Genomic DNA, 20,611 nt, shown 5'->3' with positions numbered 1-20,611 from the left:
CTACCCTTCCCTACGTCATTGGTACCTACATGTACCACGACCACCAGCTCCTCCCCAGCACTACACAAGTCTATCTAGATGCCTTGAGAGATCTGCAACCTTCGCACCAGGCAGGCAAGTGACCATACGGTTCTCCCGGTCATCACAAATCCAACTATCTATGTTTCTAACCATCGAATCACCCACTATTAACACCTGCCTCTTCTTAACTGGCATTCCCTCCCCCTCAGAGGTATCCTCAGTGCGAGAGGATACCGCAGCATCCTCTGGGAGGAGGGTCCCAACTACGGGATGGTTTCCCTCTGCTCCCATTGAATGCTCTGTTCCCTTGAGACTTTCATCCTCCTTAAGAGCACTGGGGCTCTCAGACTGGAGGTGGGACAGTACTACAGAGTCCTGGAAAGTCTCATCAACATAGTTCTCTACCTCCCTTAGCTCCTCCAGTTCAGCCGCCCTGGCCTCCAAAGCCCGAACTCAGTTTCTGAGGGCCAGGAGCTCCTTGCAATGGCCCCTTTTCTAAAATTATTGCCCACCCCGGTCTCTTTGATGGCCAAAAACTCTTTGCAGCCAACAAGGGTGAGGTCGTGCCCTTTGTGAAGGGCTCTCAGGCCATGCTTAGATCCCTGGGTATCTAAACACAGTGAAGAGAAAACAATGCAGGTATCAGCCATTCCTCTTACTTGCATGCACCACAGCACCAATAACATGCCACACGCTACCCACATGCCGGAGACCCAGAACCCCAGGCACTGCCCCCTCCCCATCTGGGATGACTTTACATGCAGCCAATCGAGAGCATGGGAAAATCCACCTTGCCTCACTGACCCCCTGCCAGTCTTCATCGAGCCCCTGTCTCGGGGCAAATTGCCATCTGCAAGGGCCACTCATCACCGGCGAAGGCGTGTGGACCTGCTGCCCCCGCTTACCCTGGCTGCCTCTCCACAACCCTCCGAGCCCCGGGCACCGATCCCGACAGCCTGAGCGCTCGCTTGGCCAGAGCTCCCCAAGCCCTGCCTTGCTGCCCAGCGCTCCTTGAGCTCCTGCTTTCCCAGCTACCAACTCCTTACTGCTAGGGGGTGGGGGGGGGGACTCTCCTTTATATAGCCCCCAGCTGGGCCCTCATTTGCCAGAACTGCCTCAGCTGGGGCTTTGCAGCCAGCCCTTGCTCCAGGCCTGGGTTTTGCCCTTAAAGGGCCAGTGCAGGCCATGTGCCTTGTCACACCTCCCTTTCTGTCCAGGCTTCCCGCGCCCCGCCTACCTCCAGCTTACTCTCCCCCCGGACCTGGCTTCCCCCAGGGCCCTAGCTACCCCGGGGTTCTTTCTAGCCAACTCGGAGCATGCGCAGCCGAGGTGGTGCACCCTGAGAGTCACAGCGGCGCAGCTGTCAGTGCGGGGCAGCGGTGCCCCGTCACACGCCTGTTCCAGTGCCCACAGCGAGCATCCAATTATTCACCTGCGGCTCACGACCACGCCTCCCCAGCTGGGAACCTAGCCCCTTGGCCTGCTGGGCGCTGGAGATCACTGCCCCATCCACATCCCCAACCCACAGCAGTCCCCCTCCCATCCCTCCTCAGGGCCCCCTCTCACGGGCAATTGCTCCACCTCAGCCAGCTCCCAGCAACACAGCCAGGACCAATTCAGCGTAAGGGGAGGCGGGTCTGGTCCCGTTCCTTTGGGGGGAGGGGGACCCATTGAAACCTACAAAATCTGTACAAACATCCAGCTGCCGCGCCCGCCTCAGTAGCGCCTGCGCGGGCAGCAGGAGGTTGGTTTCCAGCCCCCACGCTGCGCATACTGGTGTTACTGTCTGCCCTGGGCACAGGCGCTTCCGTAGCTCACGATCCATGCAGGGGCTCCCCTTCGGTCGCCGTAGCACCCAAAACCTGGCAGCCCTGGCCCTGGAGTGGGGGGGGGGGGGACATGCCAGCCTGGGCTCAGCCCCCTGGAGGCAGAGTTTGGTTTTACCCCATCCTGCTTACCCCTCCTTTTTAAGCCAACTGCCATTTGAGCCCAGGCAGGTGTCCTGAACGCTGGAGCTGGGCAGGGGCCGCTGCGGTCACCCGGCAAGCAGCAGCCGGAGCTGTTGCGCTCAGCGTGCCCAGGGGCCTGCTGGGTCGGGCTGCAGGCACCTCAACTGCATTTCAGCAGCAGCAGATGAAGATTTATGGGGGTTTGGGCACAAATAACATCGCCCCCCAGCCCCACAAAGGGCCCCGCCCCCTGCCCCTCCCCCCATCCTGCCCCTGCCTCCTGGCCTGGCTGGAAGTCAGGGTGTTACGAGTTGCCCAGGGAGCGTGAGCTGCTGGGGGGAGCCCTGGATGCTCCACCTGCCCTGCTTTCGGCAACCCCACTGACGTCGGGGGCAAAAGGGCAGCTGCTCTGGGGCCCTTCAATTCTGGGGGGTCCGGGGCTCCTGGCTGCCACCGCTGCAGCGGCCGAAACCAGACCCTTCCAGTCACCACAGCAAGGTCGCACCGTGCTCCTCGCACGGCTCAGGCCCGGGGGGGGGGAGGGTCAGTCACCCCCCCCCCCCGCTCTGCCCCTCGTGCCAAAGCCCCGCCCCATTCAGGAGCACGGAGCCAGGCCCTGCCCCCACCTTGCCCTGGGCCGTCTGGAGGCTGTCAGCTCCCCTGGCTCTCAGCCCTCGCCCAGGGCAGGTGGAGGCTCCTCTCGTACAGTTCAGGCTCCCCGGGAAAGCTCTTACTGCAGTCTAGGGCCCCCCATGCAGTCTAGGTGACCTTCAGTCTAGGCCCCTCCTTGCAGTCTAGGCCCCCCTCCTTGCAGTCTAGGGCCCCCCATGCGGTCTAGGTGACCTTCAGTCTAGGCCCCTCTTTGCAGTCTAGGGCCCCCTCCTTGCAGTCTAGGGCCCCCTCCTTGCAGTCTAGGTGACCTTCAGTCTAGGCCCCTCCTTGCAGTCTAGGCCCCCCCCATGCAGTCTAGGTGACCTTCAGTCTAGGCCCCTCCTTGCCGTCTAGGGCCCCCCATGCAGTCTAGGTGACCTTACATCTTGTTTGGCCCGGGACCGTCCCCTTTTCAAGCCCTGCCCAGCCATGCAACTTTCGGCAAAACTGCGTATTTGACCATCGGTTGTCAAGCACCACCAGGACAAATGCCCCGTTTTGCCAAAAAGAGACTTGGGGTGAGGGGTGGGGAATAGCTCCACCTGGGGCAGAGATGGGAGACTCCAAATGCAAAGTCTGTTTACACCCCCGGTGCACAGCAGGAGCATGCAGTTAGCGGGGAATGTTGGAAGGGGAGCAGGGAAAAGCCTGCAGAGCTTACACAGAACATCCTGGCCTGGCTGGGGTGGCCATTTAAACAGCAGCTGAGCGAGAAAACCAGCTTTGAAGACAAGGAAGGACCCGTATCCAGTTGCTGCACTTTATTTTTAGATGAGTTCGTCCCGCCTAGTTTGTCACTGGCTTTAACAAAGAAGCAGGCAGGACGATGTGAAATGCTCAGTTAGTTCTGACTAGCTATGAGACGAGATGCACATTTTGCTGGTATAGTGGTTTGAGAAGCAGGTGCAGCCGGGGCCTCAGGGCACAGGCTGTGGAGCCAGGCAAATGCGTTTTCTTCCTCGCACAGTGGCGGGTGCGTCTTGCTGCACCTCGCATTGGCTGAGTTTCCACCGCACAGACTGATCGTACTCCCTCCCCCCAGCAGAGCGCGAGGGGGAGGGATTTCGCTTTTATAAAGCAGCTGGAAGTTTAAAAGCACTGAACTGAAGCTCTGTGCTGACTGGGAGCATGCTGGATTGAGGGTGCTCAGAGTGGGCGCCCAGCCGTCTCACTCCAAACCTGGATGTAAACCCGGCAGCACAGAAATCAAGCCGGCGGACACGGCCCAATTGCCTGGTGTCACTCGGCACCTACTGGAGAGCGATTCCGGGAGCCTGCCAGCCACTCCGGGGCTTGGCCGTCGCCCCGCTCCAACAGAGGCATGAGACAGCACGGTGGGCTGGGCAGGAGCACGAGGGTGCAGGCCGCAGCCTGGGCAGTTCTTGAGCCTGGATTGTCTCAAAATTCGCTGGATTTTCCTCTGTCCCTGCCGGGCAGGAGCACCCAGAGGCAGAGGGGCGATGGCAGCCGGGCTGGAGAGAGCACCTTCCCGGTAGCCAGAAGCAAGGAGGTGGCTTCAGAGCCTGTCTGGGCTTGTCCCTGCCCTTGCCGGGTGCCTGGGGCCGGTGACTGGCACAGCCCCTAGCACGCCTGGCCCAAACCGGAGCCTGTTTCACGGGCCTGATCTTTGCACGAAAGCTGGAAACTCAGCCCCTGCGCCACAGACTGGAGATGCGTCCTGAGCTAACTGCAGGAGATCGCTGCTCTGTGGCCACTTCCTGTGGGGGTGAGGAGGGCTGGGCGGGTGCATGGCCACGGGACAGTAAGGCTATGTCTACACTGCAGGTTTTGCCAGCAGAAAGTATGCTAATGAATCACTCATTAGCATTTGTCACACTGTAATTTGCATATTCCTGCCAATGCTTTTTGCACAAGATCCCATATCCCTCCTTTTTTGAGGCATAAGGATCTTGCACAAAAGGGTTTTTTTGCGCTAAACGGACCCGTCTACACTGCTTATTTTTGTGCAAAAACGTCCAGCAGTGAATATGCAAATAACAGTTGACAAATGCTAATGAGCACTTCATTAGCATACTCTCTGCTGGCAAAAGCCTGCAGGGTAGACATAGACTTGGTGAATTTCAGTTCGGATCACAATTACAGCCGGCAGGCGGGTGCCATGGGCTCCTGGCTCCAGGACCAGCCCACGATATTTTGGCACCTGAGGCAGGGAGCTCAAATGACGCCCCCATCACCCCTCGCTGCACCAGCAGCAGACACAATTTCCTACACTCTGGGTCCGAGTGGCGCCCCCCACAGTCTGGCACCTGAGGCGGCCGCCTCAGTTCACCTCATGGTAAGGCCGGCCCTGCCTGGCGCCTTTGGTTTAGGAGCCACTCGGCCTAGGCCAGCGTCCTGCAGCAAGGCCTGGTCGGGCTGCAGGGAGAGGCTCTCGGCTTTCGCTGCTGCAGGCTGGAGTCAGGCGTGAGGTTTCCGGGTGCAAGCCCGAGCCGTGCTGGAGCCCAGCGAGCAGGGCGGGCTGAGGGGCAGGAGCAGGGCGGGCTGAGGGGCGCAGGCTGATTCCGTTACAGTCGGGCTGGACCAGTCAGATGCTCACCCGCGCGCCTTGTGCCAGACAGCACGTAACCCGCCTCTGGGGCAGCATTCCCCACAACCGCCTCTCCCAGCAAGGCCTTGCCGGCCGGGCTCTGGCGCCAGGCCCTGCTGGATGTCCAGCCGCAGCTCAGGCACCCAAAGCCGCCAGCACGGGAGGCAAAAGAACGACTCCAAGCAGCGGGCCCGGGGTTCCTTGAGGCAAGTGGCAGATCCCACCCAGCTGGGCCCAGCTTGAGCCAGACCAGCCCGGGGGGAGGGGGGTCGGGGCAGCAGGGCGGCAATAAATTACATTGTGTGGGGTAAAAGTCCAGGGGCCGTGGAACCGGGGCGGGGGGGCAGCTGAGCTGCAGCCTCCAGCACCCTCAGGTGCTCGTCCGCTGAGTGCCCTTGTGGCCAGCGCCGCTCTCCGGGGGCAGCTCCTCCGTCAGAAAGAGGTAGGAGCTGATGGCTTCCCGCAGGCCCTGGCTGACTGGGGACTCCTCCTCCTCCAGGGCCGGGTCCTCCGCAAACAGGACGGAGCTGGGGCGAGAAGAGAGGTTTGCTCAGCACAGTGCCTGCCAGGGCGCTGCCTGGGGCCCAGCCCAGCCCAGCCTGCCCCACCATAGCTCAGCCCAGCCCCCCCCCGCCCCTCCACAGCTCAGCCCCAGCCCCCCCCCGCCCCACCATAGCTCAGCCCCAGCCCCCCCCGCCCCTCCACAGCTTAGCCTCAGCCCCTCCCCGCCCCACCACAGCTCAGCCCCAGCCCCCCCCGCCCCTCCACAGCTCAGCCTCAGCCCCTCCCCGCCCCACCATAGCTCAGCCCCAGCCCCCCCCGCCCCTCCACAGCTCAGCCTCAGCCCCTCCCCGCCCCTCCACAGCTCAGCCTCAGCCCCTCCCCGCCCCACCATAGCTCAGCCCCAGCCCCCCCCGCCCCTCCACAGCTCAGCCCAGCCCCCCCCCGCCCCTCCACAGCTCAGCCCCAGCCCCCCCCGCCCCTCCACAGCTTAGCCTCAGCCCCTCCCCGCCCCACCACAGCTCAGCCCAGCCCCCCCCGCCCCACCATAGCTCAGCCCAGCCCCCCCCCCGCCCCTCCACAGCTCAGCCCAGCCCCCCCCGCCCCACCATAGCTCAGCCTCAGCCCCTCCACAGCTCAGCTCCAGCCCAGCCTAAGCTCCATGTCCCCTGGGACCCCAGTGCAGGGCGGCCCCCTCCCCTGCTAGGCCAGGAGCAGGCAGGGCCGCTGTGGGTCCCGCCCGCAGGGCTCCCAAGCTCCCGCCGGCCCCTTCCCACCTGTTGATCTCCTGCCAGTTGAGGGCCGATTTCTGGACAGCCCGGGGCGGGGGCAGGCTCTGGGCGGGGGCCCGCGCGGCCCCCTGGGTGCAGCAGGGCTCCGTGAGGAGGCAGCACAGCCCGTCTCCGATCTCTGGGGGGAGAGGAGCGTCAGCCCCGCACCCGCCGGCCCGGCCCCGCTCCCGCCAAGGGGAACGAGCCGGGCGGAGCCCCGCGCACCTCGGGGGCAGGGCGGCTCTGGGCCCCCACGTGCCTCGGGGCGGCCTACTGGGGGCCGTTACCCGAGTAATAGTCCACCAGGTCCTGCAGGCGGGGGAAGGTGAGGCGCGGCGCGATGTAGACCCAGCCGTTCCCCAGGCGCTGCACGCGGTAGTGCTTCACCGAGTCCCAGGCGGCGCGGTTGCTGCGCCGGACCGACAGCGAGTAGCAGCCTGCAAGGGACGCGCTGAGTGCCCGGCCCGGGGTGGGGGCTCTTGCCGGGCCGCAGGAAGCTGCCGGGCAGGGAGCCAGGCGAAGCGCGGCTCAGGAAGCGCCGTGCGGCCGCAGGGGCGGGAGGGGAGGAGCGCGCAGCCCTGCGAGCCCGGCCCGAGCCAGCAGCTCCCCCGGCCGGGCCCTGGGGGGCAGCGCTGGTCGGAAGCGGCCTCTGCCTCGGCTCACAGCGCGGTCGGGACGGTCCGAGCCCGGCCCCGCTTGCCCAGGGCCTGTGCGTGTGGCCGGGCCGCTCCGAGGGCTGCCTGGCCCGGGCCAGCCCCACCGGCTGGAGGGCACCAGCCTCACCCCGCCAGCAGAGCGCTCCCCCGGGCCCGCCGCGCGCAGGGAGCGGCCAGACGCAGCCGGGCTCGGGGCTCCCACGGGGCCGGCCCGGGTCAGTGGCTCTATCACCGACCAGCCACTTTGGAGCAATTCTGGCAGCAGCGGCTCTGACCCCGAGAGGGGCCAGCCAGTCCCTGCTTGCGCCCCTGGCTGCTGCCCAACACCTGCTGGGTTTTCCATAAGTCTTCCTGTCAGGATAGCCTGGGCACAGCAGGCGTGGGCAGTCTGCCCTTCTTGCCAGTATCCTCCCCTCCGATTTCCTGCCTGTGTGTAGAATAACTTTTGTTGTGTGCGCGGAGGCATGCGCAGATGTGCACCACCTCCAGAGAAAGCGCTGGACTCTCTCCTCTGGCCACCCAAGCACTGGTGGGGTGCAGGCTGAGGAACGGGCCCCAGCTCCCGCCCAGCTGTGAGTGGCGGGCACAGCCCGGGGTCGCTCACCTTGCCTGCTCTGGCTCTCTCGGATCAGGAAAGAGCCGCTGCGGTTGCCCGGCAGGAGCAGCAGCTCTTCAGCTTTCTCCCGGCTCACGCCTTCATACAGCCACCTGTGGGCAAGGGCAGGACACTGAGCGCGGCCCGGCCCCAGGACAGGCAGTGCCCCACCCTGCCCCCAGGGGGCGCCCTGACCATGCTCCCACTCCTGGCCCCACCTGAGCCACGTGCTCCCTGGCGCCCGGCTTGCTCTGCGGGGAACTGCCCAGCAGCTGTGTCCCTGCAGCACGGCGGGTGGACACGCACCGAGGCAACGTGGCCTCAAGGGATGGGAGCAGGCCGGGGTGAGCTGGGGCCAGCAGGGCTGGGGTGTCCGTTCAGCGGCACAGTTCTCTGGGGCCCCTGGCGGCTCAGTCAGGGCTCTGCAGGCGGCGGCGGGGGCACGAGTGACACCAGGCGCTGGGCCGCAGGCCAGATGTGGGACGCGCCGGCACGTTCTGGCCACTAGCAGTGATGCCAAATTCCTGCCGCTCCCCTAAGGTGCCGCACTAGGGAACCAGCCAGCAGGCTGCTCCCGGGCGACTCCCCCGCCAGGCAGCCACCGGGCACCCTGGGAATTTGTCCCCAAGAGTCGCTGAGCCTCCCGTGTGTGGGGCCATGGCGCTGGGCCGTGCATGGCCCGGCCACGCTCCAATGTGCACCATGAGCCAGGCGCAGGCTGAGCACTGGATGCTGTTCGAAGGAGCAGGTGATAATAGCTGGGGAGGGGAGGGAGCTGTGACTCCATGGGGGTCGGTCCAGGGGTGCGTGAAAAGGGCATCTGCAACTCCTGGCCATGCGTAGCACATGCCTAGCGCTAGCCAGGCCTTCCCGGGTCTGCAGCACCCGCTCTGGTGACGGTACCAACACGCCAGCCCCACAGCCTCCTACCTGTGCCGCACCTTGGCCACGTGGCTGCTGGGGACCAAACACTGCTTGCCGGTGACGAGCGACGCCACCTCCCACCATTCCCCGTCCCTGTAAGAGAGCGGAGGCTCAGGGGTGCCCTGGCTACGGGCCTCCTGCTTCAGCCCGCGTGTGGCACCTGCAGCCTGGCTCGCCGCTGCCCCCCCCCCCCGCTGCGTACAGCCGCTCGGCGCACCAGGGCTCTTCGCTGCAGTGTCGGGCGCGGGGGCTCGAGGCCAGGGAGTCTGGCACAGGCCATGCAGCCCTGGGCAGGACGCCGCTGTGAGCCCAGGCACGGGCGGCCGAGGCTGCTCCCCGGGCACCTGGCAGAGGGAGCAGCCCAGGACCAGGCAGGACTGTGGGGCATGGTGGGACGAGCCCCGCCCAGGAGGCTGCAGCACTGGCTGCTGTGGCCACACTCAGGGAGGGGCTGGGGGGGCAGAGCCTCCATGTGCCAGCCAGCATCCGCCTGGCAGTGCCGGGGTGGCCTCCAGCCCCTGTGCTGGGCCTGGGGGGCCCTGGGCAGCCAGGCTGCTCCCACATCCAACTTACTCAGAGAGGACTCGCAGCTGCTCTCCGGGGTGCAGGACGGTCGCTGCCTCGGGCCCCGCAGGGAAGGAGCACAAGGCAACTGCCACGTAGCTGCTGGGACCTGCGGCAAGAGCAGAGCCCTTCAGAGGGGCGCCCAGGCCGCGCCGTGGCTCCCGTGGGTGGCCACGGAGGGGCTGGGCAGGGACAGGCGTTGCGGTTCGTGTTTCCGACAGAGGCGGGGCGCTCCGGAGAGCCGAGGCCGCAGACAGGGCCCTGCAAGCCCGCGATGCCCCCCAGAAAGCTGCAGCCACCAGCATTTCTTCCAGGCCAAAGGGGCTGAAGCCAGCCTCATGCGGGGCCTGGCTGGCGCTTTGGGGCCTCACGGGCATGGCCTGACGGCCGGTGCACAGAGCCGCAGGCCTGGCGCAAGGGCGGGGGCACGCCCAGCCCACGAGGCTCTCACCAGTGCTCAGGCCTAGACCCCTACCTGCTGGCAAGGGGGCCGCGGCTTCCATGGCAACAGCAGGGCTGGGCTGGATGACAAGCTGCTTCCTGCGGCTGGGCAGACTCCCCATGGCCGGCCGGCGGGGCTCAGCGGCCAGCTCTCACCTTCTGCAGCAGGGCGAGAAAGCTGCACACCCGGGGCCAGCTCAGTGCCGCCTGCCCTGCTTCCTGTCCCCCCCCGGCTCATGCAGCCCTGCCCCCCCCCAGCGCTTCGCAGTGAGCCCCGGGGGCCAGCGTAGGAGGCCCAAGCGGCTGCCAGGCAGGTCCCGCCTGGCTGGGCACAGGGGGGGCCAGGCCTGCACAGTAGCATCGTGGGCAGCCACACAGCCCTGCTCTGGGCCCTGCCTCTCGCTGCCCAGCGGCCACAGGAGGCTTTGGGGCTCTGGGCCTTCGAGTGGGGCTCAGCCCAGCGGTTCCGGATCGGGGGAGCAGGCCAGGAGGCCTCCCCCCAGAGTCCTGCCAGAGAAGAGCGTGAGGTGTCTGGACAGGGCCAGCAATGGCACAGTCCAGCAGGCGCGAGGAGAGATGCAAGGCCAGGCGCTGCTCCTGGAGCAAGGCCAGGCGGGGGGCGCTTGCCCCTTTCCCATGAGCCCCAGGGCATGGCTTGGGGAGCCCCATGGAGTGCTGGGGCCTCCTGCCAGCGCCGCTGGCGTTCCCGGAGTCACTCACAGGCGCCAGCGCGGCCAACTGCCTCTGTGCGGGAACCGGCCTCAGGTAGCGCCCTGCCCCAGCAGGCCATGCTGTCCTGGCAGGGGATGCCCCAGACCAAGCAGAGCCCCCCAGAACACTGCTCCCTGCCGCACTCCCCCCTTCCTCGCCTCCTGTGCCAGAGGGGGGCGTGGGGCTGCTGCACTTCCCCCGGGAGGGGGCTGCAAGTCCATGGGGCGCTGAGCCCTGCTTCATCTCGGCTGGCCAAGGGCTGTGAGCGCCTTGGCTGTCGCACGCATTGCACTGTGTGCTCGCGGCTCGCCCCGGCCCTGCAAGCAGCTTCCGCCGACGCTACGGCTACTGGACAGGCCTGTGCAGCAGCCTGCGGCCCTGACGTGGGGACGGGCGCAAGGGCTGGCCGGCCTGTAGCTGCGCTTTCCTGCTAGGCAAAGCATCGTCTTCCTTACGCACCGGCCCCGGGGCCAGCGCCCCTCCCCCCAAAGAACCCCAGCTACTTACCCGGCTCTCATCTCGGCAGAGCTTGGTGGGTGTTGGGCAGCGTCTGCAGTGATGCCCCTCCTGCAGCCGCAGAGTCACTCCAGCACTGGGCAAAATCCACCTGCACGCGGGGCAGCACTGCAGGCTCCTCCAGCTGGCGGGTCCCCCGTGCAGAGCAGAGCAGAGCCGGCCACTGCAGGCTCCTCCAGCTGGCGGGTCCCCCGTGCAGAGCAGAGCCGAGCCGGCCACTGCAGGCTCCTCCAGCTGGCGGGTCCCCCGTGCAGAGCAGAGCAGAGCCGGCCACTGCAGGCTCCTCCAGCTGGCGGGTCCCCCGTGCAGAGCAGAGCCGAGCCGGCCACTGCAGGCTCCTCCAGCTGGCGGGTCCCCCGTGCAGAGCAGAGCAGAGCCGGCCACTGCAGGCTCCTCCAGCTGGCGGGTCCCCCGTGCAGAGCAGAGCCGAGCCGGCCACTGCAGGCTCCTCCAGCTGGCGGGTCCCCCGTGCAGAGCAGAGCCGAGCCGGCCACTGCAGGCTCCTCCAGCTGGCGGGTCCCCCGTGCAGAGCAGAGCAGAGCCGGCCACTGCAGGCTCCAGCTGGCGGGTCCCCCGTGCAGAGCAGAGCCGAGCCGGCCACTGCAGGCTCCTCCAGCTGGCGGGTCCCCCGTGCAGTGCCGCGCCTGACACTGCAAGCTCCCCAACTGGCAGGTTTGGCTGTCCCGACCCCTCCTGGCAGCAGGCCTGTGTGTGTCTCTCCGGAGGTCCACTGTCCCCAGCACAAGAAAGTTCTGTGACGAGGGAGCTGGCTGGGGCCTCAGAGCCACGACCTGCTACATTTCCTGTGACGCGCTAGTGCTGGCGGTGGCAGGAGCCGGCTTGCTCTCTCTGCTCCGACAGCAGTGGCTTGCAGCATCCTGCCGGGGGGGAGGGGTCCATGTGGATGGAGCCTGACTGCGCATCTGCTGGGCCTGCCACGGGGCCCTAGGGAAGGGGGCAGGGACGAGACACCCCTTCCTCTGGCACCTGCCTTAAGAACACAGTGGGGCTAGACCTAGGCCTGGACTCTGGGCTTACACACACCAAGCAGTGTGCATCATCACAGCCCACCTGAACCCTCCCCCACACAGATACATACACCTCAACACCCCCTCCCCAGGCACGCCTGGACCCTCTCCCCCAGTATAGGTAGGCTCACCTGAACACCCCTACCCCCATGTAGAGCTGAACCCCTCCCCTTCTCCGGTACAGCCAGCCAAACACTCTGGCTGTGTCTAGACTGGCCGCTTGACTTTCCACAAGAACCCTGACTTCCTACTGTCTGAAATCAGTGCTGCTGGCGGGATTACTGTGCTGCTCCCGTTTGGGCAAAAGTCCCTTTTGCGCAAGAGGGCCAGTGTAGGCAGCTCACATTTGTTTTGTGCAAAAAAGCCCCGATTGCGAAAATGGCGATTGGGGCTTTTTTGCGCAAGAGCGCGTCTAGATTGGCTCGGACGCTTTTCTGCAAAAAGTGCTTTTGTGCAAAGGCGTCCTGCCAATCTAGACGCTCTTTTCCGCAAATGCTTTTAATGGAAAAACTTTTCCGTTAAAGCATTTGTGGAAAATCCTGCCAGTCTAGACGGAGCCCCTCATGTACAGCGACTTGCACCTACACTCAACACACTGCACGGCCCCCTGGTTTCCTGGCGCGGCTAGAAAATGCCCCTCCAGGCATTTGGCCCTTGGCTCAAGCCCAGGCAGGGCAGAGAGCCAGCTGGCTGGTTGACTCCGGCTGCCCCCCTCCTAGAGCAGCGCCCCGTGCGCCAAGCCGGTTTGGCACAGGGGTCGGGTGCACCGAGCAGCGCCAGGCATGAAGGCCATTGCCCAGCTGTGGTGCCGGCTGTGACCCTGGGCTAGAACCAGTGTATCACCTGTGGGCTTGCTCCCAGCAGGGCTGAGCCCTTCCCCGGCCGATGGCACCCACGGGCTCTGGCCCAGCCCCACGGCTGGCCTGTCGGCTTGAAGTCGCTGAGCGCTGAGGCGCTGCCCTGTACTCGCTGGGCTGGGCTGCCCAGCCCCAAACTAGCCTGCGTGTCACCGCAGCCATCGCCGCCGTCCCGCCCACGAGCTGACACCAGCTAGGAGGCGGCTGCTTCATGGAAACTGTAGGACGGGCCCTGCACCCTCCCAAGCCGGCAGCTCGCGGATCAGGGCCACTCACAAGCAGCCCCCCCCATCCTGCACGGCCCTGAGCCCCCCGCCCACGCCTTGCCCAGCCCCCTCCCTGGCAGCGCAGCTCGCGGGCCCTTCTGCTAGGGTTACCAGGTAGTTCCAGAAAAACTACCCGACACACTTGATGGCGGGGGGGGGGGGAGAGAGATTGGCCGGGACGGGAGGGGAGCAGGGCTGGCTGGGAGGAGGAGGAGGAGGGTCTGGAAGCAGGGCTGGTTGGGAGAGGTCGGGGACAGCTCGGGCGGGCAGCAGGAAGTGGGCTGCTCAGGGTCAGGGGGAGCAGGGCTGGTCGGGGTTGGGGGCAGTGGGGCTGGCCGGGGGAGCTTGGCGGGGTGGTCAGGGGGGGGAGTGGGGCTGGCTGGGGGAGATCGGGGGGGGGTGGCCGATCGTGCCCCCCCTCCCCCAGCCACTCCCCCGCCCAGGCTTCTGTCGGGCGCCCAGCCGGAAAACCAGAAAGTACTGGATATTGCACGTGTCGGGTATTTTCTGAATTTTTTTACCGGCCATAGGGCCCAAAAACTGGACTGTCCAGTTGAATACCGGACACCTGGCAACCCCGCCTGTAACACGAGACCGCCGGACACCTGGCAACCCGACCTTCTGCTGTTTCCAGCTGCCCCCTTGGCTACACGCCTGCGGGTAGGTGCCAGGCTCGGTCGCTGGTGGGTGTCCCGGTGAGCGGGGCGTGCTGGGCGCTGCAGGCCGGGCGCAGGGGCCTGGAGAGGACCCCTGCTGTCCTGGAGGAAGAGCCCTGCAGCCGAAGGGCGCGCACACCGAGGGAGAAAGCCCGGCCAGCACCAGACCAGCTCTCCTTGGCCACTCCGGCCGAGCCAGCAGGCCCTTTAGTTTGGGCTCCTGCAGCCAAACGTGGCCAAGCCAGATGCTACAGGGAAAGGCGCAGGGGCCCTGCAGCCGCCTAACGGAATAGCCAGCCCAGACGGGAACCTCCTGCCCCCCGGTGCCCTGTGAGGTGTTACCCCATTTAACAGGCCTGTGGCTGCAGAGACGTGGCCAGTCCTGGTATGTGCCTGTGGTAGCGAGTTCCCCGTGCTAGCTATGTGCTGCGCCGAACCATAGTGCCGTGTATGGATTGGCTGCCAGGCTTGCTGGGTGCCCCCTTCTGCCTCAGCGATTTTCAGCCTTTCCCCCATTTACAGCCCGGTAACACGCTCTGAGGGTGTCTAGACGACACGCCTCTGCCGACAGAGGCATGTAAATTAGACATACCAACATAGTCAATGAAGGGGGATTTACATATCCCCCACTTCATTAGAATAAAAATGGCCACCACGCTGTGCCGGCTCAGATGTTTTTTGGAACAAAGCGGTGGTCAAGACGGGGATCGGTCGACAAGGAACGCCATTGCAGACAGATCCTGTAAACCTCGTTCTCCGACACGCCCCGGGCCCCGCGCCCGGCTCCGACACGCCCTGGGCCCCATGCCCGGCTCCGACACGCCCCGGGCCCCGCGCCCGGCTCCGACACGCCCCGGGCCCCGCGCCCGGCTCCGACACGCCCCGGGCCCCGCGCCCGGCTCCGACACGCCCCGGGCCCCGCGCCCGGCTCCGACACGCCCCGGGCCCCGCGCCCGGCTCCGACACGCCCTGGGCCCCATGCCCGGCTCCGACACGCCCCGGGCCTGCCTCTTGCATGTCTCCAGCGCCCTGGAAGGGGCTTTTCACAGCACTTAGCCCCCAGTAGCCCAGGGTCGGGGCGTGAGTCCGGATGCAGGGAGCCAGGGTAACGGCACTAGGGCAGACAGCTGGAGCCAGGCTGGGGGATGAACTTGGGGCCAGGGCCCACAGTGCACAGCTAGGGAATGCAGCCTGGGGCAAGAGCCTGCCAGCCACCAGCCACAGGCTGAAGCCCAGCCCCACCCTCACAAACCTGCTGCCTGCTCCTTCAGCTTGGGGGGGGTCCCCAAAGGGGGCAGAGCAGGGACCCAACTACTGCTGCAGGCCGGGGGGGGGGGGGATCTGCTGCTGTGTCCCCCCCCCCCTGCACTGCCCAGGAGCCTGTATGTGCAGAAGCCCTGGGTGGCCACAGTTGAGAAATGCTGGGAGGTGACGCAGCAGCCCCTGCTGCTGGTCCTGGTCCTGGTCCTGTCTAGGCTGTGCCCCCCGCCCAGACAGCACTGCGCACCTGAGCCATTGGCTCCCGGGGGCTCGTTCCTGCCCCTCTAGCAAGAAAAGAATTATCCCTTTCACATGCAGCACAAGAGGGGAAACTGAGTCAGGCCCTTTTTCCCCTTAGCGCCCATGGCACCAGGGACTGCAGACTTGCCCGTCCTGCGGGGCGTCGCTGTTCCCTCGCTGGCTGGGCGGCACCAGCGCTGCCTGCACCATGGCGTTTGCCGTAGGACTCAGACCCATGCGAGAGCACTTGGCCCACATGCCTGGCAGAACAGCTGCCCCCGGCGCTCCTGGGTGCCCGGCCCTCAGGACGGGGGTGGGGGGGGCGCTCACATTTGGCCCAGTCTATACCCCTCGTGAAGAACTTAAATCGTGTTGGGCAAACGTCACACAGAGGACCAGGCCTGCAGCCCCGCCAAGCCCGGGTGCCCACAGACACTCACGTCCCATCGCCATGGCTCGCGCGGCTCCAAGGTGCTGCAGGGTCTGGGCTGCTGCTCTCCCGGTGAGACACGAACTCGGTCATTTCGGTTCAGCTACAACTGCCAGCCCCACACGCACCCTGGGCTGCAGGCCCCTAGCGCAGCCCTGGAAGCAGCTGTGGCTACGTGTGTGATGGGGAAAACTGACCATTTAGTCCCAGTTCCTGGCCAGTGTCTCATCCAGGCCCGTGCTCTGCCTGCCAGCCCAGTTCCATCCTTTCCCCAGGAGTCACAGGTGAAGGGCTGAGAGGAAGTGGGGAGTCGAGGGGATTCAACGGGGGGTGCTGCATACAGGGGGGCTCAGTGCCCGGCCCCTACTGGTTCAATGGGACAAAGGGGGGAGTTTGTTGTTGCAGAGAACAGCCCTGAGTTGGAGCTGCGGTGTCCAGGACCCTGGTGCCCCCGACCCTCCTTGGAGGACACGGCCAGTTCTGGCCAGATGAGAGACAAGGGAGAGACCCAGGCCACCAGCCCAGCTGACCCCAGCGAGGGGAGGACATTGGACAGCGGCAAGGAGGGGCCCTGGGGGAAGACACTGGCGGGGGAGGTGCTGTTGCGGGAGTGTTGGAGTCTCTGCTGGGAGACTGGGGCTGTTTTTGGGGGCGGAGGGCAGGGCAGGGCAGGCAGTGCTCAGCTGGCTGCAGGGGAGGCTGGCGTGTGGGCCGAGGGCGAGACCCATTGCTGTTCAAAGCTCCATAACCCTCGTGTTCGGTGCTGGCTGGGAGTCGCTCTGGGCGGGGGAGCGGGGGGCACTGTTCCTTCTGGGGGGAGGCCCCGGGCATCCAGCGAGAGGGGACCCCCAGGGGCTCACGGCGGAGGCGGGCGGCTGGAGGCCCTGAGAGGCGGACCCCCAGGCGAGTGGCCCCCCCGAGAGTGTTGCAGCGCTGAGACAGGGCTGTGTCTCTGCCGCTGCAGGAGAGGGGCTCCCCGAGAAGGGGCTGCCGCACTGGAGGGGGGGGTCCGCCCAGGAGCCAAGCGTGGGCCCCACCTGAGAGCCGTGGCAGGCTGTGGCCAGGGACTCGCAGAAGCCAGCAGGACCGAGCGCTGCTCCCCCACTGCGGGTTGGAGACCTCGCTTTGGGATGAAAATCCAACCCCACCCGCATGCCCCAAGGGCGCGTGCAAAGCCACAGTCGCGTCACGTTCCGCAGGAACCAGACACTCAGTCCATGGCCACTGCCCCGCTGCTCAGTGTCCCCCGCAGCCCGGCCTCGCCCTAGGGCTGGCGCCTACACGCCGCCCCACAGCCACAGGGGAGCGCGGAGGCAAGAGCACCCCCCCGCATGGGCCGGTCCCCCCATGAGCTCGGCCAGTGCTGCAGCCTCCCTCCCCACTGCTGCCACAGCAGGGCTCCTCCACTACTTGAGGCAAAAGCTTGTTCGGGAGGGGCAGCCCCTTTGCCAGGCAGAGCCTTGTGGAGTCAGTTCTGACCCAGGTTTGGATTCCCCTGCAGACGCCTGGTTTAGAGCTGCTGGCTGCACACCAAGCCAGCGCTGCTGGACAGCCAGCCGCCTGCCTCCTGGCAGGACTTGTGGGGATCAGCATGGCCGAGCGGGCGTGGGGCACTGCCCCAGGCCTGCAGACTCCCTCCCACTCCGTGCAGGGCTCGGCTCCACAGCAGGATGGAGAGCGCTGCCAAGCCTGACGTGGCGGCACAGCCACAGCCACGCACCGGAAACGGGTGGCCGAGCCAGGCGCCGCGGCCAGTGAATTGGCCCAGCCTGCGGTAGGGTCGCCAGGGGTCCAGTTTTCAACCAGACAGGCCGGTATTTGAGGTTTCTGTCCAGGAAATACATTGAGAAAATACCAGACCCAGAAAAGGTCCAGTGTTAAGCAATGAGCTGAGTTTTATTAGGAGCGTTGGGACATAGCTGCGAATGGCCTGGCTGGTAGATGCGCTCGCGCTGCACGGGCACGTCTCCAGCCAGGCAGCTGAGAGGAGAGGGCGGGGCAGGCTGGAATCGGGCGCCTCTGGGACTTGCACAGGGCAGGCAGGACCCTGGGATCTGCGTGCGCCTAGGCCAGCCCTGCTCCCTGACAGCTGGTTTCCCCCCCCTGCCCTCCCCCAGCAGCCAGTTCCTTCCTAGCCAGCCCCGCCCCCCAGCGAGGGGAGGACATCCTCTCCCAGGCAGCCCTGCTTCCTGCCAGCCATCTCCCCCCCCCCCCCCAGTCCAGCCTCGCTCCCCTACAGGCCGTCCCCCCCCCCATCTGAGATCAAGTGTGTCCCATAGTTTTTTTGAAGCCATCTGGTAACCCTGCCCATGGAGTCCGAGGCGGGCGGCTCCCTCCTGCGAGCAGCTGGGCGTTTGAGGCAGCAGTGGCACAGCCGCAGGACCACACAGAGCCAGGCCACAGTAACTCATCTCTAGTTTTATTCATCGGTACCAAGTCTCCCATTGGCAGAGGCCAGGGCCCAGTCCTGAGAGCCGGGCGGCAGAGGGTGTCACCTTGGCTGTAGCAGGGGCCTGACGTAACCCGGCACCTTACCCTTCCTTTCAGGTCCCGGCTGGCCTGCTGCGTGGCAGGGTCCTTCAGGCGCCTGCTCTGAGTGACTTGCCACGCCCAGCGAGCAGCACACGAGTCCACGACCACGGATCTGCAGCGTGCGGCTGTGGTTGGTCAGCCACACCCCCAGGCCTGGGAACAGGCCGCCCCTGGCTGCGGTCAGAGTCTGGCACTGCGCAGCACCCCTTGAACTGGGAAAGCTGGCGGGGCCACGGGCCGGCATGCGTGGCAGGGCGAAGCGGATGCTGGCACACGACCCACAGCCTGTTTCTGGATCCCAGGCCCAGGCCCACGTGCTGCACCGCGCCGGCGAGGCCCTGGGGGACGCAATCTGAGTAGCGCATTTCAGCTGGGGAATTGCTCGGCCCTTTCAAGAGGTTCAGCTAAGACTTGGCTCTGCCCATTGTGAACACCCCAGGAGACCGAGCCAAGGCGCTGGGAACCCAGCTGCCCTCGGAGGGCCCGGGCCCTGCCGTAAGACTCGCCTCCCCAGCCCGGAGCTCTGCCCCGCCGTGGGCTCACCCCCCAGGCGCCAGAAGAGCCGCCCCTCAAGAGGCCGAGTGTCCTCTAGCAGCAGCACAGCTAGGAAGCAATTGTAGCCTCACAAAGACACAGACGTGGGGGCCGGCTCAGCACAGGAGGGGGCGCTAGCATGGACAGTGATGGGCGGGTGGGCGGGGCTGATGGAATGGGAATGGCTGGGGAAGGACCAAGCGCAGGCTGGGGAGGGGCATGCACAGGCTGAGGGGAACAGCCTGGTTTTGCTGGGGGGAGTGCTGGAGTCTGGGAGGGGCCAATGGGGGAGGGTGAAGTGTCTGGATCCAGAAGGGCTCCTCTCAGCAGGATACTTCCATGGTCTGAGGTGTGTCCGGGAGGTCGGCGGGGCCCGGGGGCCCAGCAGCGCCCTCGCCCTGGCTGCTGCCGTGGGACCGGCTCTGGGTGCTCTCTCCAGAGCCCACGCTGGAGGAGGAGTGGGTACGGGAGCGGATCAGCCTGGTCATGCTGGCCGTTGGCACTGTAGGAAAGAGAGGGCTGTCAAGGCCGGGAGCGCCGGGCTCCCCTGGGGCAGCGCCGGGACGCTGCGTGAAGAGGGGAGCCGCCCTCTGCCGCCAGCGCAGGGCGACAGCAAACGGCAGAACCGGCCACGGCCTGTCTCCACTGGGGCCGTAGCTGGAGAGCGGCAGCCATGCGGCAGCGCACACCCTGCACAACGGAGCCCCAAGCCATGCTGTGAGCAGCCAGAGCAGGGCCCCGGCCGGGCGGGCGAGGGGGCAGGTACCTGACTCCGGGCTCAGGTGGCTGAGCTGCACGTAAGGGACTGGAACAGCGGGAGACAGGGAAGAGATGAACAAGAGAGAGCAAGTCAGCTCCCCGTCAGCCGGGCTCCCCCGTCCCGCTTGGAGGCAGCGGCCCTCACAGCCCCCGCTGGCAGACAAGGAACCCGACCACCACGTCCCGAGCGGCTCCCCGGGCTTTTGGAGCGCCCCAGGTCAGTGCTCTCAGCCTGCTGCCCCCCACGAGGCCACAAGGCACCGGGGCCCTGACTGGAGAGGCGTGGGCTCTGCCTGGGGGCACAGGGCCCCCTCCCCGCCGCGAGAGCACAGGCTGCTGTGGCCAGGGGGCAGGAGCCAGGCAGGAAGGCGCTTTCCCTCACTGCCGAGACCCTGGGCAAACAGGCCCTGCTTGGAGTGGCCGTGCCTGGCCTAGCTCTGTTCTCAGGGCTCTGCTCGACCACAGCCTGCACCCCACCCAACATGTCGCTGGGAGGCTGAGGGGCCCTGCTCTCGCTGACGCTCCCCAGCCCGCCTGACGGAGCCGGCCGCCTGATACCAGCAGCACCAGCTCAGCTGCCAGGCAAGACGGGCCAGAGACAGACTCAGGAGACTCGGCCATGCTGGCATCTCAGCCCATGCAGAACCCCTGCGCCCCTGCCGCCTCTGTGGCTACTGGAGACGGCCAGGGCTCTTGTGGGGCTGGCTGGTGCCGCGTTTGTGCTGGCTCCCTGGCCTCAGGGGAGGCTGGCCTAGTGAGCTGGGACGAGCCATTGCTGCCCAGGAGAGCTCTGTCACACCCCCACGCACACAAGTCTTGCTCTGCCCCGTCCTCGCCGTCCCCACCTCACAGCCGGGCACATGTCCTGCCCTATCCCTGTCCCCCGCCCGGGCACGCACACGCCTGCCCCCAGGGCTACGCACACGCCCTGCCCTACCCTGTCCCCCGCCCGGGCACACGCCCTGCCCTGTCCCCTACTGCACACGCCCTGCCCTACCCTGTCCCCCGCCCGGGCACACGCCCTGCCCTATCCCTGTCCCCTACCCGCACACGCCCTGCCCTGTCCCTGTCCCCCGCCCGGGCACACGCCCTGCCCTGTCCCCTACCGCACACGCCCTGCCCTACCCTGTCCCCCGCCCGGGCACAAGCCCTGCCCTATCCCTGTCCCCTACCCGCACACGCCCTGCCCTATCCCTGTCCCC

The 20,611-nt window shown here is 66.4% G+C and overlaps 3 protein-coding genes across 7 annotated transcripts in view; all 3 read right to left on the bottom strand.

Annotated features, from left to right (window-relative positions):
- RALGAPB (Ral GTPase activating protein non-catalytic subunit beta) overlaps positions 1 to 1,033 on the bottom strand; it is a 117,011-nt gene extending 115,978 nt beyond the window's left edge. Inside the window, exon 1 of the mRNA XM_075900745.1 lies at positions 927 to 1,033. The gene's annotated coding sequence lies outside the window, so the exon portion shown is untranslated. The remainder of the gene's footprint in view (positions 1 to 926) is intronic.
- Positions 1,034 to 2,876: 1,843 nt separating this feature from the next.
- SLA2 (Src like adaptor 2) lies at positions 2,877 to 10,976 on the bottom strand. Of its 3 annotated transcripts, none has more exons than XR_012896416.1 (8): positions 9,655 to 9,779; positions 9,189 to 9,288; positions 8,622 to 8,708; positions 7,701 to 7,804; positions 6,728 to 6,877; positions 6,447 to 6,579; positions 3,000 to 5,696; positions 2,877 to 2,945 (listed from the first exon to the last, which is right to left on the bottom strand). XR_012896416.1 is itself a non-coding variant. In XM_075900766.1 (8 exons), exons 2-8 carry the CDS (start codon positions 9,740 to 9,742, stop codon positions 5,540 to 5,542), a joined length of 819 nt encoding a protein of 272 aa, XP_075756881.1. In that variant the 5' UTR covers positions 9,743 to 9,798; positions 10,839 to 10,976; the 3' UTR covers positions 2,913 to 5,539. The 3 variants fall into 3 exon arrangements, 2 of the variants coding, with proteins under 2 accessions (XP_075756881.1, XP_075756882.1); XM_075900766.1 differs by adding an exon at positions 10,839 to 10,976 and having other exon boundaries at positions 2,913 to 5,696; positions 9,655 to 9,798; XM_075900767.1 differs by adding an exon at positions 10,839 to 10,975 and having other exon boundaries at positions 2,913 to 5,696.
- A 7,006-nt stretch (positions 10,977 to 17,982) lies between these two features.
- NDRG3 (NDRG family member 3) overlaps positions 17,983 to 20,611 on the bottom strand; it is a 52,526-nt gene continuing 49,897 nt past the window's right edge. For 2 of the 3 annotated variants that reach the window (XM_075900763.1, XM_075900764.1), the window contains 2 exons: positions 19,417 to 19,455; positions 17,983 to 19,152 (listed from right to left, as the gene is read on the bottom strand). In XM_075900763.1, the coding sequence (XP_075756878.1) occupies positions 18,974 to 19,152; positions 19,417 to 19,455 (218 nt within the window). In that variant the 3' untranslated portion in view covers positions 17,983 to 18,973. The remainder of the gene's footprint in view (positions 19,153 to 19,416; positions 19,456 to 20,611) is intronic. The other variant, XM_075900765.1, reaches the window with a different exon arrangement.

The sequence above is a fragment of the Pelodiscus sinensis genome, chromosome 18, assembly GCF_049634645.1.
Source record: "Pelodiscus sinensis isolate JC-2024 chromosome 18, ASM4963464v1, whole genome shotgun sequence".
NCBI classification, from domain to species: Eukaryota; Metazoa; Chordata; order Testudines; family Trionychidae; genus Pelodiscus; species Pelodiscus sinensis.
Note: the sequence above shows the minus strand (reverse complement) of the source record. Positions and strands in the feature narration are given on the sequence as shown.

Bases quoted from the DNA above. Each gene is read 5' to 3' on its own strand.
- SLA2 (XM_075900766.1), bottom strand. From the start codon at position 9,742: ATGGGGAGTCTGCCCAGCCGCAGGAAGCAGCTTGTCATCCAGCCCAGC. The intron at 9,289-9,654 runs GTAGGGGTCTAG...CTCTTGCCGCAG, and splicing joins CGCGGCCCCCTTGCCAGCAG to GTCCCAGCAGCTACGTGGCA. The intron at 5,697-6,446 runs GTGGGAAGGGGC...TTCTCGCCCCAG, and splicing joins AACTGGCAGGAGATCAACAG to CTCCGTCCTGTTTGCGGAGG.